Raw genomic sequence first — 19,608 nt, forward strand, 5'->3', positions numbered from 1 at the left:
CTTGGATTATATGGCCATTGTTAATACACATCTGGATGTGAATATAGTATATAACCACATACAGATCTCGCTCAATGTATACTGTATACGTAAACTATTTTATAACCAGATTTTATCAACCAGAGCACCTTCGTTGAGAATATTTCCGTGGTATATTGTGGAATTTTTTTCCTATAGCCAGCTTGTTCAGGTGCTTGGTTCACCTCTAAAATTTCCAAACCGTAATTGATTTCCCTCTGATGCTCGTGAATAATTGATTGATTGATCTGTTGGAGAAGGCGGATTGTGTTTTTTAATTCATCAAATCAAATCAGTTTTTAAACAGAAGAACGATTGTGGCATCATTCCATGATCAAGGTTTGCCATTTCTGATTTAGTTTTCGTTCAAAAACATAAAAATATAAAAGGAATACGTGGCCAACATTTCAACTACGTAGTTCAAACTGCTGCGTTTGGGTGAATGAACACTGGGTGATCTAACGCACGCCACCTAACCTAATGACCACTTAAGCCTCGCTGAGATCAATGTGGCGATGGAAAGTTAACGTGTCACTCTCATCACGAGGTCCAATTGTAGGACGTAGTATAAATAAACATGAAGTGAAACAGCAGCCAATCCGGAAGGTGGGCGCACAGGAGACATCACACTGATGAAGCAATCATCAGACACGCCACGTGCACCATAACCTCAAACTCCACCGTGGTGGCATGAACACATTTCACATTGGGCAAGTGACGTTCACTTCACGAAAGTCAAAATATCCAGTTATGAATCCACCAAAATTTTACTCTTTTGCTTCTGAAAGTTATTTCTTTTTACATGTAGAGTGGTGGCAGTGTATACTGATACAACACAGCGCCCTGCGCAACGAGGCAGACAACTTGCGTTTGAATCCCAGCCATAGCGAACGTCGCTGCAGTGGCGAGTGATATCTGAATCATTAACCAGCACCCCACCAGATGGGGAGCTTAAGGTCGAATAACCCCCATGACAGACAAAGTGTGCGGAGGACCTTTCTCCAGCAGAGAGACTGCCAAAAAGGGCTGTAAAATTATTATAACTTTTAGTTGTTGTTGTTGTGGTGTCAAACGGACGATACCTTTTAATCGACGCCCTATGCACGCACGCGTGCGCACGAGTGAGTGTGCCCGCAACATACAGTGCGCGTGTTTCTCACTACCCCCACCCCCCCACCCGATTTTCCCTGCTCAACACCGGGAAGGGGAAACAGTTGACTCAGACGATTAGCAGGAAGTTTGTGAAGGACCTCGGAACCGCGCTGCTGCTGCTGGGGGCTGTTTTTTTGTTGTTGCTGTGCCGACTTGAAGGCTCTGGCAAAGTGGTTGAAGCGATAAAGCCACGTGCAGAGCGAGGGGGCGTGTGACACTTGCACCTGCTCATTGCCCATTGAGGATGCTCCGAGGCGTACGTTGAAGCCCAAAATATTTGTAGTTCCAGCAAAACATAGTGTTCAATTTGAGTCCTTAAAGCTCAATTTTTTTTAATTTGTAGATGAAAACGTTGACAACCGCTTGAAAAAACAAACGAACAAAAACGATGAATCAGAATATCTCGACGATGCTTTTATCGCTGCAAGAAAACGAGGCTGTGTTTGCAATGTTGGGAAGAAAATGCTTGGTAAGATCTCATTTTAATACGTTATTCGTGTGTGCATGCTGTACTACATTTATGTGCGCGAAAATGTGGTAAACTTGTCGTGCGGCTATACATGAAAATAAACGTGTTTGTAAATCGTGCTCGTGACAGCGTTGACTTGACATGTATACGTGCTGAAACATAAAAATATTTCCCTGAGCATGAGCGATATCTTGAAATAGTGCGTGTACTGTTAGAACTTCAAGGGCAGTCGTGCGCGTGTGTAACGATTTCATGTCAACCAGGAGTTCAGGGCTTGGTGTGTGTAACGGTACGGACCCTTGCAAAATCCACTGCTGGATGAAGGGCATCCTCGCTTTGCGGACGGGGTACGTGTGTGTGGTGGCGGGGTTATTTGACCCTAGGTCGTGCTGGTCAGTGCAGATTGCTGACGGTGGGGTGGGATGCGTGGGACTTAGATGTGAAAGCATTGAAGCACAGTCCGGGTATAAGAAAGAGGACATTTCAAATCGCCGGATCTGAGCGGCTGACACATTCAGAATTCCGCAGCACATCCACCACCTTGCGCAGGAACCTGTATCGCCTGTCCTGGATGCTGGTAACCCATCCGGTGCACTATGCAGGCTCAACGCTTGCTATGCTGATGAGTTGGATATAGCATGCACTTTAGAGTGTATATCTAAACTAACTAATGTATGTATTAACCATAATAGACGTTTGTGTGTCGTTACACCCGCCACCACCCGACACAGCCAATTAGTCAGGTTTGTCACATAAACAATTAGTTACTAGTTCAGCACACCGGTGTGTTGAAGAGTAAACCCACAACATTAACAATTCGAGTACAATGTTTCGCTGGTAATTAGAGCCAGCTTCATCGGGCGACAGGCAAATTTATATTTACGCGATATGACCCCCCAAAAAACTCAATTATGGATAATATTGGATGGGAAAACCTACGTGTTAAACTAATGTATATATTGTTTTGAAAATGTCACTTAAACGAGCAAATGGACGGTGCTTATTTATATCGGTCGCCATAGACCAGTGGTGTAAACTCCACAGTACCATGGCAGAGCCCAGACTATCCCCAGGATAACTGATATATAGCACAACAAGTGTATACTGATAGAGCACAACAAGTGTATACTGATACAACACAGCAAGTGTATACTGATACAGCACAAGTATATACTGATACAGCACAACAAGTGTATACTGATACAGCACAACAAGTGTATACTGATACAACACAAGTGTATACTGATACAGCACAACAAGTGTATACTGACACAGCACAAGTGTATACTGATAGAGCACAACAAGTGTATACTGATACAACACAACAAGTGTATACTGATACAGCACAACACGTGTATACTGATACAACACAACAAGTGTATACTGATACAGCGGCGTGTTTCCAACGAAAAACATTACGCATCATAAACTTGTCAAAAAGGGCTTTCGACTCAGACGGCTAAATCTGCCATTGTTTTCACCTCATTAACCTCGTACGTAACTCCGTGTCACGATGAGGCTGGACAACATTCAGCGTGCTCTCCGATGAACAAAACGAAATGCCGATGATACTCTGACCTGCGGTCTGTCAGCGAGCGAACAAAGCAATGGTTTTGCTGTCATTGTTTATAAAAAAAATTCACGGCAAGCGGCATGCGCGGGACGCGTGGCTGCGCGAGGCATTGCCCCAAGAGGCAATGCTCGGGCAGGAAATAGCGAGGGCCACGTTGCGGTCTCTGCATCTCGCGCGTCGCTGGCAGGTGCTTCCGTTTGCTTTGTGGAAGATAACGGCGCGCTGAATGAATGTGCGTGCAACCCGTGGCGATGCACCCGTTTGACGAGGGGCGGGAAGGATTGCAACTCGGCGGATGACGTTTGTGGACGACGTTTGTCCTGCATTGAGTACAAGTCAAATGTGGAAATTCCTACTCCGCAATGAGTTGCTTTGCATGAATGGGATGCGTGCTTTTAACCCCAAGAAAATTATGCTCAATGGAGATATACCAATGGATGGTTTGATTGCATTTACTGCACGTTGTTGCATTTGCTTTGAACGGGGGGCCCCATATTTTAAAACAAAGCGCTCTTCCAAATAGCATCTGGCAATACAGCGGCATTTGTTTAACATGCCTAACTCAGCTGATGAGACCCAGAAGGTGTAAACCAGTCCCAGAGTTTGCCTGCTTCAACACATGCAGCTGGATAATATCAGTCTGGAAAGCCAATAGGCGGATGGACTAATACTTTTTTAAAATCTATATGTCGAGACACAGAATGGAGTTCTGCTTATATTTGCAGTTTTCTCATTACAAGGTAAGGGCCCCAATTTTAAAAGTGACTTGGGTTTACATAATTACAGCAAAATAGCATGTTCCATTGCATACAAAAAATGGCCACAGGACAATTTGTAAAAAGAATGACACAATTGAGAAGAAATGTTAACTGAGTTGTATATTATACATATGAGTACCTTTTTGTGGAACGTCAGCTGTGGACATCTGAATCTGGACCACCAATAGACATACGTGCTAATTTGAGTAGAGACACGCCTTGATTCTGACGATAAAATTGTGTTCCTAAGCAACTGGACAGATTGTAACGATTAAAAGTTCGAAAGGTCTCAGTATAATTAGAAATGGACCTCGACATGTTCTGATAATATAAGATGCATTGTCTTTGAAACTGATTGGTCCACACGAGTTGCAAAGACAATGCATATATTAATTATCAGAGCATGTTGTTATTCTTGGTTCTTTCGGTAAAGTCACGTTGAAGGGAAACAATAAAATAATAAAAAAAATATATAAAACAATAAAATTCTCACGACGTTTCGACTGCAACACAAGCAATCATCATCTACGTGACTTTACCGAAAGAACCAAGAATATGAATCCCTGCAGTCACGAAAGCTTTAAATCAAAATCATGTTGATTTAAAGGGTAAAACCTACTGTTATATTTTGATACTGGTAAGAAAGGGCCCACATAAATATCTTATGGAAGCCTTGTTCGTAAGCAAGGGCGTTCGCAAGTCGGGAAATATCCTGCATGCTTAACGGTGAAAACCCGTCTTCCGTGGTTTAGAGAACGCACGTAAGTTTAATCGGGATGGTAGGTGTCACATTGCCATTTAAAACAAATGTACCATGGCGTGGTATCGGAATCGCCAGTGCCACCCAGCTGTACAGTAGTTCAGTTTAAAGGGGGAGGCTGCTAAGAACCCCATGCAATTGACTGGAACCATGAGACGCCACAATTCTCTCCTTGCAAATGTTTTTCACTGGGCCAGCCATCTGCACCGCTTGATAAAGAAAAGCCACCGAAATTGCCAAGGGGGGGGGGGGTATGTGGTAGTAACTTCCGTGTTCACGTTATCTCTTCCTCCGATCACGAGTGTAACAGCATGCACTGGCTAAAGTGCAACTTCAGCTCAACAAAGTAGAAAAAAATACGTATTACAAAACAACCTTTCGTGCTGTAATATTAGGTTGCCTTTAAGTAAACGGCATCGCTTTCTTTTTGCTTTGCGAGAGGTCCTCTAATTTTGAAATGTCTCGTAGTCAGTTTGGTGCCGTGGCAATTTCACAGTGGACAAAATAATGCCACTTTTAATTGGCGTCACATTTTCAGCTTTTGCGTGTCATTATCCAGAGCACTAGACGAGAGTTTAAGATGTATGTTTTACCTTCATGAAATAACCGTTATATTTATTGTACGATCAAGGTACATGTTTGTGTAGTTTAGCGGTTATTTGAGCATACTTCATGCTGGTCAATGCAGGTTGATAAAGACAAGAAGCATAGACTAATCACATCTTTTTCAAGGAATATGTGCATGAAAAAATTAGGGAATTAACAGCTTTTTCTATCCATTATTAAGGTTTTTTTTTGGTTTAGATCGTGTAAATATGAATGTGCGTTAAACTCGACACGGCCATTCAATAAGATTGTCACGGAAACAAAACGTGCCAATTAGTTACTATTTAAGCACACCGGTGTGTTGGAGAGTAAACCTACAACATTTCCAATTCGAGTCCGACGTTTCGCTGGTGATTACAACCCAAAAAAATCTATTAACGAAAAAAAACCTTTATCATTGATAATATTGGTCGCGAAAGCCTACGTGTTTAACTGAGAATGTCATACATCACAATAAATATATTCGGGTGGCATAAGAGGCCTACGTGGGGTGAAAGGCCCGTTTCTGTCCTGGTGCTCACGTGTGGCTGTCTGTTTCTCAAACCACTGCTGGAAGAGGCCGCCTCCACTGGAAGGAGCCTAGAGGGTAATTGGTCTACTCATTCACACTGTACAGACGTGTATGGAGAGACAGGAGGACCCACATTTTACCCCATTACATGCGAGCTGTTGATCGGCGGACTGCGGCAGCATCTCTTTCATTTATAGTGAAGCGCAAACGGTGAATGTAAAACTGGCTCAAAGCCATTTAAAGGTGTAATTTGACTTTTTTTTGCATCAACCATGCCACTATAATTAATACGAGCCTAGAAGGTGAAAGTAACAAGTGGGTGGGAAGTTAATTAGAAGCCTAATAATTTTTTTGTGAAAAACCCTGACTTAATTTCGATTTCCATATGAGCATGTTTGATCTGTGTGCCAGAATTTAAATGAGCCAAATACCCAGGTATTCATAGCTTTACATTTTTGTAACCGTGGAGCCACATCAATTATTTAATGATATCACACCAGGTTTTAATATCTAATACGATATGGGACTCCCAGAGAATACGCATTTCATCTTTGGCGTATTTTAACAGAAGTCTTTAGGATATGAAACTCACTACCATAATATTGAAACCCAGTTGTAATTTAGTTTTTACATGTTTTTTTTTTACTGAGACAGTTGTTATAGTGAGTGTGTCAGGGGCCAAATGCCCATAAAGGCTTTGTAGTGGTTCCCACGAGCCCAGTGAACAAGGGAATGACCTCAGGTCATGTATGTATGCTGAACTTCTTTCGCACCGTACGTAGACAACCGTACTGATGTGACATCATCTGATGGGCCTGTTAGGGCAGAGGTATTGTGTGTCTCTGCTGTGCAGCGGCTGCAACGAGATCTGTCGAAGGGCATACATTGTTGGCAAGGTGCGATGGCATCAATGGCCATCGTGAGATCGTGAGATCGTGAATTAGAAGTCGTTAATTATGCGTTTTTTCTCTCCCCCCCCCCCCCCCCCGCGTCATTGGGTTTCCCAATGACTGTTTCTTACATCGCCCTCCCCGCCTCTGTCCACCCAGCAGAATTAATGAGTAAACCACAGTGAGGGTACAGTGCGGGTATTCCCTTGATAAATTGCTTCTTCACTCAACGGGCTTTACTTTGGAAAAAAACGTCTGCGATCATCTGGAACGCTCTTCGTTTTTTCAAATGTAGATTGAAAACTCATTTCTTGAGAACTGCTTTTCGTGTCTCGTTTGTTATTCTTCCCCCGCACCTCCGATGAGCACGGTTGGCTACGTACGGTGCAAAAGTTTCAGTTTTTCAGTTTATTTATTTTGGTATAGCCCTGTGAGCCATTCGGCTCTTGAATCGGGTGCAACCACAACAAACAAAAAAACAAAAACACGAACAAGAAAAGTGACTATGTGTCTGTGCAAACAAACTCCATGAAAAAAACATCAAAATATTCCTTAAAAAAGCACCGTACACCAACGCTGTGTGCAAAAAATCCCAGTGCGATGCAAGTCAAACAACAACAACCACAATAAAACTTAGATTAAGGCCATCTGTCTAACTCCGTACTGCAACAAAACAAACATGTCCAAACCAAAAAACGTTTTCGAAATCACCAAAAAATAAAGCAATAATTGCAACGTAACAGTGATCACAGGGACTGTGACCGAATTTTTTATAATAAACTACATAAATAACATGTAACATCAAATCCTAGAGCCATAGCTGGCTGCATGAGTTACTCCACAACAACAGAAGCATCAGTCGGAGTATCACATTTTTCAATGCACCTTTAAGATCAGCAAGCTAAATCAAAATACAGATAATACTTTGCAGCGTCATACGGAGCGAAACATTTTATTTTATTTTACGCCAATGAATAGCAGTGGCAGCTAGGGGTGTACAACTCCTCTAGAGCAGTTTTGAGAGAAGATCTCATTGGTAGCGATTCAAGTTGTAGTTTATTGGCAATAGCATTCCAGACGCTGGGGGCATCAGTAGCAAAGACCCTTCCTCCAGTTTTTGTATGGCAATAGGGAATGTGAAGCTGGTAAATGAGCGAAGACTTGAGGTCAAATTTGTTCTTTTTTTGTAAGTACATCGTGAATAAATAAGATCTGGTGCACAAGCCGTCGAACATTAAGAGATGTTAAGTTTGACCCAATGTAGAGATCACAGTGGTGAGTCCTATATGGGCAGTTCAATGTAAATCTTAAGGACGAGTGATAGATGGAATTAAGCTTCTTCAGTACAGTACTTGGGGCTGATTTATACACGATGTCACAGTAGTCAAGTAGAGGCAGTATGGTAGCTTTTATAAATTCCAAACGGAACATTGGGGGGAAGCAGTGCTTGTATCGATACAGAAAACCAATTTTTCTTTTTGTCTTTTTACCAATATAATCAATGTGATCTTCAAAATTCAGTTTGAATCCAGGATGACCCCAATATACTTATAGGTCTTGACTTGCTCTATTTGATAATTCTTTAAGGAATGTAATTGGGGAAAAATACCTTCCTGCTTTAGTCCTGGTGAGAAGCATAGCACCTTGGTTTTGGACGTATTCAGGACTAGTTTAAGAGCAACTAGCTGATGTTGTAGTTTGTTGAAATCACCCTGTAGCTTAGCAATCACGTCATCCGGAGAGTGGCCAGCAGTAATCAGTATCGTGTCATCTGCAAAAAGATTTACCCTGGAATGATCCAGGTCAGTGCCCAAGTCATTGACATAAAGAGAGAACAAAAGGGGGCCGAGGATGGAACCCTGAAGTTCAACATACATACGTACAGACTTTTCAGAATCAGAATCAGAAAGGGTTCTATTCGCCATGTAAGTTCACACCGACACGGAATTTACTTTGGCAGGATGGTGCATACATTCAACATATAGGAATCTAAAATCGTAAATAAGTTTTAAACAAGTCTTACTATAATAAGGGTTAAAAGTCTAACACCAAGGGGCTGAAGTATATAAAATTAAATAAATATCAAATATAAAATAGCTTTAAGATATAATTTAAAAATAAAAAATACAAATAGGGTAACATAGTTAATATCGGTAAGGTGTCGTTCTGTAGATCAAATGTTAAAAACAGTGTTAGCCCTTGGCCTTGTTTAACAGGCCAGCAGCAGATGGAAAGAAACTGTTTTTATGGCGTGAGGTTTTGGTACTGATGGACCGAAGCCTTCTGCCGGAGGGGAGTAGCTGAAACAGAGAGTGTCCAGGGTGGGAGAAATCGGCCATAATCTTCCTCGCTCGCCTCATGGACCTTGTCGTGTGCAGGTCCTCGAGGGTTGGTAGATTGCAGGCAATCACCTTCTCAGCAGTGTGGATGATACGCTGCAGTCTGCTCTTGTCCTTAGCAGTGGCAGCAGCGTACCAGACGGTTATGGAGGAGGTGAGGATGGATTCAATGATCGCTGTATAGAATTGCACCATCATTGTCTTTGGCAGGTTGAATTTCTTCAGCTGCCGTAGAAAGTACATCCTCTGTTGAGCTTTCTTGGTGAGGGAGCTGATGTTCAATTCCCACTTGAGGTCCCTTCTTCTCATCTCACTTCTTGCAATACGTTTGTGGGCGAGGTCGCTTCTGAAGAATACGTTAATATCTCAGTGAGGTTTACCTGATAAGATAATTTTAAAAAGTTGTATTTGTATATTTTAAAGTGCTTTATTAACATTTCCTGTTCTCTGCACTGCTATCTTGTTTTGTTTGTTGTCGTGACGTTCTGACCGGGTACCCTACTGGACATCTCTGAAAAAAGAGCTTTATAGCTCATAGGATTCCTCCAGCATAAATAAATATCCTGATTCCGTGTGGTTTCTGTGGAAGAGGAGGCCACATTTTACTGTCGAGAGGAGCTCTCTCGAGGCGAAGTGTGGTGGCATCAGCGGCTGTGGCCATCGTGAATGACATCGTGATCTTGAATGAGTTATTCTCCAGAGGAGCTCTCCAGCCCTCCCTCGAGTAGAGACCCATCGGCCAGCAGTGGCGTCCGCAAGCCATTGCAGGGCTTTACCTCTTTGGGGTTTTGTGTTTTGTTTTAACCAGGCAGTACAATAGGACGTGGATCTACGTGATTTATAAATGCAGCTGTATCTCAAGATGCTGCGTAAAAATGTGGGGCGTGCATCATGGGATTGAAAAAAGGTGTTTTTATAGTTTGTACAGCAAAGCGGTATACAACTAGAGGTGAAATCAATGAATTCATATATACAGTGCAAGTAAATAAAAAAAGCCTCTTCTTTGTTGTTCACTCTACACTAAATGGAATCCATACTCTTTGGTTCTTTCGGTAAAGTTACGTAAAATAAAAAAAATGTATTTTATTTCTAACTAAATAAAATACAATTTTATTTGTAACTACGTGACTTTACCGAAAGAACCAAAGAGTATGGATTCCTGCAGTCACGAAAGCTTCAAATCAAGACTAAATGAAATGTAGTCAAACAAAATCAAATGTAGGTGTAAATGTCCCGTGGAATAATACTTGTTTTTGTTCAAGGGGTTACACTTGTTTGCAGATATTTTAAACCTTTACTGCGAGGAAAATCGGCATCTATTCGAGCAAAACATCTCAGGTTAATTGTAAAAGTCGTAGCGACGAATGAAACAACGCACATAAAATGACTGGGAAGCAAGATTACGTTTCTGCGGCTGGCTATCGATGTTCATGGGGGAAAAACAAAGGTGGTAGCGATAGGTACAGGAGCAAATACGCCAACAAGCGGTTTAAAGCCTTATTAGTGAACTTCGTTGAGAGTGGAGGGGGCATTTTAAGGTCACTGATTTCCAAGATATCAGACTCTACAGAGACATTTTGCGTTGTTAACAGAAGTAATAATTTTAAGCCTTAATAATTATCCTCATTTTTAACAATGCAGCACATTTTTGTTTCATTTTTTGTTTCATTTATTCCACATTTATTCAAGAGAATACAAAGACTATATTGAGAGAGAAAAGCACGGCAACATTAGGCGAACGGAAGTGTCTCACAGATAATCACTGGACGACACGAAGCTTGCCTCTCTTCGTGTCGTGTACAAGTCCAAACTCTGCGAGTTCAAATTTGCATGTCCGCCTGTGTATGTATGCATTTGTTACGGGGGAGTCGTAGTTTGTAATTAGCACACCGTGTGAGCGTTGAGACCTGGTTTCGATTCTTTGTCGCAGCGAGCATCATTGGCAAGTAATACCTGAATCGGTCTTGTCTTGGGTCTCCTCCAGATCAACTCAGCCAAAATGAGTGCATGTACCCAGTGTGGTGTGTAAACTCGGGGTACCAGGGAGACAAAGGCGGCGGTGTGGTGCGACCCACACCACTCTTTTGTGCGCAATGTTGACCTCCATAGCTGCTCGCGAACAGCACATGGCCCAAAAGTCTGCGTAGGCTCAATGAAAGATCTCTGTATATGTGTACGCTTGTGTATGGCGTGTGTTTGAAGGGATGTGCTTAGTGGTCCGATCACAGCCAACATCAATGATTACTGATATCTGAACCAGTCCTTGGCTTTTCCTAGTTCCGCTCAGCCTTGAACGAGCACCTGGTGCCATGAGCACTGGGTTATTAAGGTGGTCAGGTGGGTGGTATTGGCCACATCACCCCCTCTTATGCAAAGCTGACCTTAATAGATGCTCACTAACAGCACTTGGCCCAACATTCTGTCGGACCAAATTGTTGGTGGGCGGGGGGGGGGGATATGTGTATGGACGTATATTGCATATTTAAATATTGACTTCAAACTTTCGTGACTGCATGAATTCATATTCTTGGGTGTTTCGGTAAAGTCATGTAGATAGGTTCAAAGAAAATAACAAAATACTACGACGTTTCGATCGCAACACAAGCTGTCGTCTTCAGGAAATAGGGGGTTAACTTCCAAGGCAAACTGTTTATAAGGTTTGAAATGGGTGACTTTACCGAAAGACCCAAAGAATATTGCATATTTGTTTAACTTCTTTCGCACCGTACATAGCCATCCATGCTAATCGGAGGTAGGTGCGGGGCAAGGTCAACACACCAAACAAAAAAAACAATTTAAATAAATGGTTTTTCAAACTAGATTATTTTAAAGCGCAAATCTTCAGTGGCTTCGTAATATCAGAAGGAAGAGCGTTCCAGACGGCCGCAGAAGCGCATCTAAAAGCGCACGCAATGCGGTGACCGTCTTTGTCTTTCGTGCCTATTGTGTGTTTGTGCGCGCGTCTGCACATTGTTTTGCTTTATGTCTATGTGCGTGTACTTATGTGTGTGTACTTGTTTGTGTCTACTTGTGTGTGTGTGTCTACTTGTGTGTGTGTGTGTACTTGTGTGTGTGTGTGCCTGAGCCAGACTCTGGCATCAGCCGTCGTGCAGGTGCACGTGGCATTGGGAGATGGGCGGCGGTGGACAAAGCGCTGCGTGGGGGTGGCCTGCCTGGTCAAAGACAATCCCCAGCGCTCCTACTTCATCCGCGTCTACAGCCTCAAGGTGCAGTGCCCGACTCATGTCACGTCAGCCGAACGTGACTCCCCACTTGCATGTGCCCACGTTGAACTCCTTCCTGCATCCTACGTGGCCGACCGTGCTCGCTGGAGGTGCGGGGGAAGGACAACGATCATGAATGTACTTGCTCCATCGGGACGGGGATAGAGTGTTGCCCCTCGCTCTGGATATCTCTCACGGGTATTCGCTCGTTAATCGGCTGATAACACCTCGATATGTCGAGGGCAACAGAGCTTTGGGAGGTGGGGTGTTGGAGGGGGGTGTGGCACTCGCTCACCGTCTTGCTGTGTGTTTTTTCCCCGCTCGTCTCCGTGATCCTCACACCTCTTGAGTGGTTACCTCTCTTCAAGAGTGAGTGCATCTCAGAAACGCACAACACCGATGAATGCAACAATCGCGGCAAAAATACCCCCCCCCTCCCTCCCCCCGGAGGCTCTGCGATGATATAATGCGCCTCTAAATGTATTTATTTCCCACAGGAAGGCAAGCTGGTTTGGGAGCAAGAGCTGTACAGCCAATTCAAGTACAACGTGCAGAGAACGCATTTCCACACCTTCGAGGCAGATGTAAGTCCGAAGCACAGCTTCACGTTGACTCCCGTCTACGCTACCTGCTTTTTAACGGGAGATGCGGTAAATAGATCAAAGAGCTATCATAATGCAGCTACGCACCTCGGGTGCAAGGCAAAGGTAATTGCTTGCTCAAGAGCCTCTGCCAGATGCACGACTCGAGAACCCCCCCCCCCTCAAGGCTGTTTTGGCCTTCTCTTCCACCCTAGCCAGATATTGTGTAAGATGTGTACGTATGTAGTACACGTGGTGAACTAATTCCGCACCGCATGGAGCCAACCGCGTTCATCGGAGGTGCAGGGGAAGGACAACTTGTTTGGCGGTACCCACGCTCTACTTCACTGCATGCGGATCTTTCTGATCCGCTGTGGTGTCATTCACGTTTACTGCTGGGTGGACAGATGGCACTGGGGGTGCCGGGGAGATCAGACCGGTGAACTCGTCAATGCAACGGGTGTGTGTGTGTGTTTGTTTGTTAGTGTAGCGGTTAGTGCGCTGCGCTCTGAACCTGGCGACCCGGGTTCGATTCCCGCTCACGGCCAACACCAGTGACGATTATCTGAACCGGTCCCGGGCCTCCCCTAGGTCGACTCGTCCTCAAATGAGTACCTGGTGCGGTGTGTAAACATTGCCACTAGGGAGACAAAGGCGGTCGGGCGTAGTGCTGGCCACCCACCCCCTCGTGTACCGTTCCGGTCTTCATAGGTGCTCGCTAACAGCACTTGCCCCTACAGTCTGTTAAGGCTATACGGGGGATCTTTGTTAACGTAAAATAAGACTTTGAAATTATGGTCAAACACATCTCCATGGCACTCTCGCTATGCCGCTCTGATATCACCCCCTTAAGTTTTATCATGGCATGAGAACCCCCATTGAGACATAAAATGATTAATTCCAGGGTGACCTATGTTATAAACAAGTGCATTGCGCAATAAAAACATAATATGCAACGTAGGACATTTATTTTCTTAATTAAGCACAATACATTTGTCAACACACATTTTTGTTATGTACTTCAGTAAACATTTTACGTTAATAATAACAATAATTACTTTTGTTCAGAAAACACCCTTTTCGCAACCAACGTTTGTGAATTTATTTTCCTATCTTGCACACATGAAGGAGGACTGGGAGTTAATGACCTTAACCTGCTCATCCATGCCATGCTTTTTTTACAACCATGGAAGTTAAAGATCCCCTCACGTCATGCGCAAAGAGTCGGCTAGCGTTTGCCAGTGTCAAGGTTAAACATTTTGCCAAATTCGAAAATGAACAGAAAAAAAAATCACTCAATTTGGGATCATACATAGTCATCACCCCCCCCCCCTCCACCCCCTCCCTACTGGCAGATTAATTCCCCCTGGTCACTCTTGCAACAGAGGCTACCCTGGTTTCTTGAGTTCTCATCCTGGTTAAACAAAGCGCATCTGATGCTTGTGCTACTTGAGTGATGGAGAACGACAAACACGCGTTGACTCTTCCCGAGGGACTAATCACCGGGCACGGCGGCGCTTTCACTTCCGCCAACCCGCCCCCTTCGGATTGCCGTGCTTTGAGTTTGCGATTAGATTCTAGAATGTGCTTTTTTGTCTCATTTTTACTCTCGTTTGTATTTTTTTACTCTCGTTTGTATTGTTTCCTCTTTTATCGTCTTACTTGTACAGTTCAGTTTGCACCAGACCCCTAAATGCAACATTGCAATACATCCTGTGGATCATTTGCATACGAATATTAAACAACCATTTGTTGCGTGGACAAATTGATGCGGGTCTCGTTGGCGAGGGGAGATGGGGCGGCGATGCAGTGCTGCTCCAAACGTGACATCCTGAGTTTGATTTCCAGCCACAGTTATTTGTAGCATTTATAGCGAGTTATATCTGAACCGGTGCTATTTTGGAGAAGTATGGTAGAAGAACTCCGACAACCAGCATGGCGTGAGAAAAGCAGTGGTTAAAATAATATAATGTAAAAGATGTATAGTTATTATTTAACTAACTCTGGGGAGTTTTTTTTAAAAAAAGGTTATGCCTTTGCAGTAGTTTGGTCACATTTCTTTTGGAGAAAGTATTGCAGTTATGAAGTATGCCCGGTGAAGGGGTTTATGAAACTACATTGCTACAATGCAACTTTGGCACTGCTAAGATTCTGGGTTTCAGTTCATATTTCGGCATTTGAATATTAAATCAGGTCCTTAATTAGATGTTTGTTTCAATCAAGCCACCAACAACTTCACAACAAAACCATTATATATTAAAAACATACATTTTATACTTAATTGGGTTTGTTGCAGCTGTGAGAGTTTAACATTAAATGCCTATTTATTTGTTCTGGCATACGCAGGAAAAATATATATACAATTATTGTCCAACTGGCTCGTAACTTTTTGGCCACTTTACCACCCCTCCTGCGAAGGTTCTCTGAAAATCCGGCGAAATATTGTTATTTTGGTCTGGGGTATGGAGACGTAAAAAATATTTATTAATTCAAAGTATTTTATCTGCGATGATTTTTGCTTGTTCTGTGCATATATTTATCTTCATTTATTTATTTTCCTTTGCTAAGTCGTGGGGTTTTGTTTTTGTATTATCTGTGCACACAACTGGATAATTGTCGCGCAGCATTGTGGGATGCAATTTCGTGAATGACGCTATATAAAATGAAACTGTTACTATTAAGTACGATTTTGTGATGAATATTACTTTCAGGGCATATACAATGTGTGCCCCAAGTGTAAATAAAAAGATCGCGTGAATTGAAGTAGTGCTTCAACGTTATCTTCCAGAGCCATTCTCTGCCGCACGGCGATGCACTAGCTGCAGAATTGTGAACGGATGTAGTTTGAATCACGATATGATGCCAATAGCACTGCTGGGGTATATGGGTGGAAAACACTAATTATGCAATTCATTTTGCATATGTAAAGTGTCGAAATGTCACTCAATCTCAAGCCATTGTATCAGAATGAAGGGGGGTCATGTGCATGGAGAGATGAAGGATTTTTTTCTTCTTACAGGATGGAGCGAGGGATAGAGTGCTACAGGGCAGAATGGGAAATCGGGCGACAGTCTCATAAATGTTACATTGGAAACACTTTCGCAGAGAAGGGATCGTAATAGGCAGAGGAGAGGATAAAGTCTTAGGCCTGGATTTTGAATGGAGGGATGTTGTCAGCAGTGTGCAGTGTGACTGGCCAGGCAGCTGGAATTCCAGATGAGATGGGCAGAATTTGAAACGGGGTGGCCTCGCATTGAGTGGAGGCTGGATGGAGGCTCTTGCCAAAGTCCATCTCCATTCAGTTGCCAATTCAATCATTCTTCGTTTTTTGGTTGAATCACAAACAAGCATCATGCATGAGCAGTCATTTTTTGGAAAACCACGTCTAAGAGTAGAAACAAAACCACCTTGTAAGCGGTGGCAGTGATAGGCATAAGGAAACTAAATACAAGTGTAAGTCCCCAAGCATCTCAAAGGGCTTCATAAAACCCTAATAAACAAAACAAAAAATACTTAACATGATCATCCATTTATTCTCTCTCACCTCGAAATTTTACTCATCTCTCTTGTCACATCTCACTACATCTTTCTTTTTAATTTGTTTTATCGCACTACAGTACATCTATATGTCATGTCTGTATCTCTTCGGTCATCTCGCTAGGATTTAAAAATTAAAAAAAGTGGGACCCCCAAAATAAGTTCTGCTTTTGTGTCCTAATGGGCCAGCACCACCACTACTGCTTTAAAACATTTGTCAGAATCTCTAATAATCTGTCTGTAGAGTGCTGTTGGGAATGCATTGTGGGTTCTCGTATTCGAGTGTTGTTAAATGTAAAGAAATGTAAATAACTCTGGGTGGCAGTGTGCCACAGTCGTAATGCTTGCACCTCACAGCAAGATGGTCCGGGGTTCGATTCATGACTCGTGCACCTATGTGGCGTTGTTATATTTTCCCTCTATTCTGGCTCGGTTTCCTCAAAGGTTATCTGATTCCGTCCCTTCACTCTAAATAAACACATACAATGCAACTGGAATGGGTCAAATATCTCAAAGCTGAAAAAGTATCTGCGAATTACTGAACTAAGATCACTTATAATTATACCGACTAACCTATAGTGACACTGGGGGCAGGAACGTCCTGAAAAAAGGGTCTTCAGAGCCAATAAGGCCTTTCTTGGGCAAACGGAAGTAAAAACAATAACAACTGTGCCCTTTGCACATTGCGATGCAGGATTGTCAAGCCGGACTGAGCTTCGCCAGCGATGAAGAGGCGAGGTTGTTCCAAGAGGCCATAATGGAGAAGCTCCAGCGCAGGCATCAAAGGAAAGGTAATGAGTGTAAAATGGAAGCACTGATTACAGCACTCATTTATACGCATGTGAGACGAGTTTGTGTCCGATTGCAGGTGGCACAAGTGTGCGCATTCTCACATTCTCGAAGGCATTGGCAGTCTCTGAGAGTTCCCTGGTGAATTGCATATTTAGAAAAGCCTCATTACAGCTTATCAGGAGCGTCCAACATCTGGATGTTTTGTCAGTTATATTAAAATTAGTGTTTTGTATGTGGGGAAAAATAAATATTTGGAAACAGTAAATCGAAGGAAACACATACAATATGAAGGGATAACGCTCATAGGTCTGCACAGATTGGTCAGCAACCCATTTGCTTTACTGCCGCACCCTGACCAACCCACAGCCAAGTGGATTCGGGAGTTCATCAATTGACATTATCCATCAACTGTTGCCTCCACACTGCCGGATTACAGGCGTGGGCCACCTCAGATAGCGTTTAGTGCTACTTAGAAACGAAGAAGGAGATGATGATGGTGAAGACAATGTTGAATATTATGATGGGGATGATAGCGATTATCATGTCGATGGGGATGGTGATAATGAAGATAATGATCGAGACAATGATGTGTACGCATGTGATAAGGATGATCATGAAGATTATGACAGTGATAACGATGGCACGGCTGTTGCAGCTTATTTTTTACCTCTGTTTTCATTTAATCCCTCGTTATACCCGTGTGTATAATGTATACGAGAGTTGTAACAACGTATCCCCTGGTGATTCAATTACATTTTCTCGATACAGGGTTGCAATTATTATTTTTAAATCAACATTGATGAATGTAGCGGCCACCAGTGGCTGCAGAACTCACGTGGACCCACTACGTACAATATAAACGAATCGAAAATCGTTATTACACGAGTGATTCGATGCATGTGTTGTGGAGCTTAAGAATTAATATTAATCTTTCATTTGTCCCCAATATATTCTGTATTTGCTGTTTACGTGTGGCAATTGTCTGTGTTTTGTTCACTTCATCAGACAGAAAAAACATAGAATTGCCTCCTACCCCTGGTCAAAATGGTGAGTCCACAACCCTAAAGCACATTTATTGTCAAGTACTGCACACTCCTATGCCAACATATATGACCAGGACTGCACTTGTTGATAATAATTAACCTCAGTCAAAATTAGCAATCAATACCTATACAGAATGTTATCATATATATGCACTGTAACAGCTTACATTTTAATTTGAAGGCCATGTTTGCGAATAACTCAGTCAAAGTGTCATCAAAAGCATACGAATTCGTAGTATTTTTTGTAACACCATGAAATGTAGTAAAGTGATCATTCATGCCAATGATGGTGGAATATTGCTGTTTGGCAGCCATTTTTTTAAAAATGGCCACCGCAACTAACATTGGGCGATTTGACAAGGGCCTTATATCTGATCACCACCATAAGTGGTTGTACTAACAATGTGCCAAATATAATGGCCTCGTGAAAATAATCACAATATGTGTTTTCCTAGCCTGCGCCTCAATAAGGGTGACGTGTTCAAATATTTACAGCATTTTTTTCCTGTATCACTGCCAACGCGGTTTTGAGCTTTCGGTATTACATTAGAGTCAACGATGAGGGCTGAAATTTGATTATTGAGAGCATAATTTGAAGTTGATTATCCAACAGTGGGCTAATATACTTCGCCACTGCTCACAGCATTAGTAATATACATCCAACAGACTTCGGAGAATATCACGGTATTAATGAAGGCAGTGATCAGCTCTACACACTCCTCTCACTACCATTTGCATGACCTCCCTATTTAAAGAGGAAATTAGTCAACTCTTCCACAAAGATGATATTAATTTATTCAGCAGAGCGTTGTAGTTGCTGAAAGTCATTCCAGACAGGCATTTGGTGGTCGACAGCAAGGATTATTTCCCAACAAACTTATAAAAAATAGCTGTATTTGTCATTGACTCTGAATTTAAAAAAATGCATTTTCATTTACAAACCTTGCTGAAGAAGCAATGGCGTACACTTTCAAAGATGGCAAACAATCGAGCAATTTAAAATTAATTATATATCATTGGAACAATGAAGATTGAGCAACTATTATTATGAAATGTTCGATGAAATTTCATAGCGTTATTTTATAATGTTTTATTATCGTGTAATGGTATTACAGGATTTATATTTGTACCAGTCTATAGCGGACATGAAATATATATGTACAAATTGTGGTGGGGCTGTCACTGATAGAGGTAGTGTGCTGAAGCCTGCAGCTCGACAGAACCTATTCATCTTCAGAAGAAACTCTGCGCTTTTTTGGATTTGTCTGATCATTTATACTTTGCAGGGCACCCTGGAGGCTATGATGACAAAAAAAGTTGCAATCAACTCTTGCCAATTTTTATTTTTTAATAGT

The 19,608-nt window shown here is 42.5% G+C and overlaps 1 protein-coding gene across 1 annotated transcript in view; it reads left to right on the plus strand.

Annotated features, from left to right (window-relative positions):
• The first annotated feature begins 1,244 nt into the window (after positions 1 to 1,244).
• LOC116949403 (actin nucleation-promoting factor WASL-like) overlaps positions 1,245 to 19,608 on the plus strand; it is a 34,336-nt gene continuing 15,972 nt past the window's right edge. The window contains exons 1-5 of the mRNA XM_032966692.2: positions 1,245 to 1,639; positions 12,166 to 12,303; positions 12,798 to 12,884; positions 17,113 to 17,209; positions 18,216 to 18,257. Coding sequence (XP_032822583.1) covers positions 1,559 to 1,639; positions 12,166 to 12,303; positions 12,798 to 12,884; positions 17,113 to 17,209; positions 18,216 to 18,257 — 445 coding nt within the window. The 5' untranslated portion in view covers positions 1,245 to 1,558. The remainder of the gene's footprint in view (positions 1,640 to 12,165; positions 12,304 to 12,797; positions 12,885 to 17,112; positions 17,210 to 18,215; positions 18,258 to 19,608) is intronic.

This window comes from Petromyzon marinus, chromosome 36 (genome assembly GCF_048934315.1).
Source record: "Petromyzon marinus isolate PM22_M1 ecotype Great Lakes invasive population chromosome 36, UKy_Petmar_22M1.pri1.0, whole genome shotgun sequence".
Classification (NCBI taxonomy): Eukaryota; Metazoa; Chordata; class Hyperoartia; order Petromyzontiformes; family Petromyzontidae; genus Petromyzon; species Petromyzon marinus.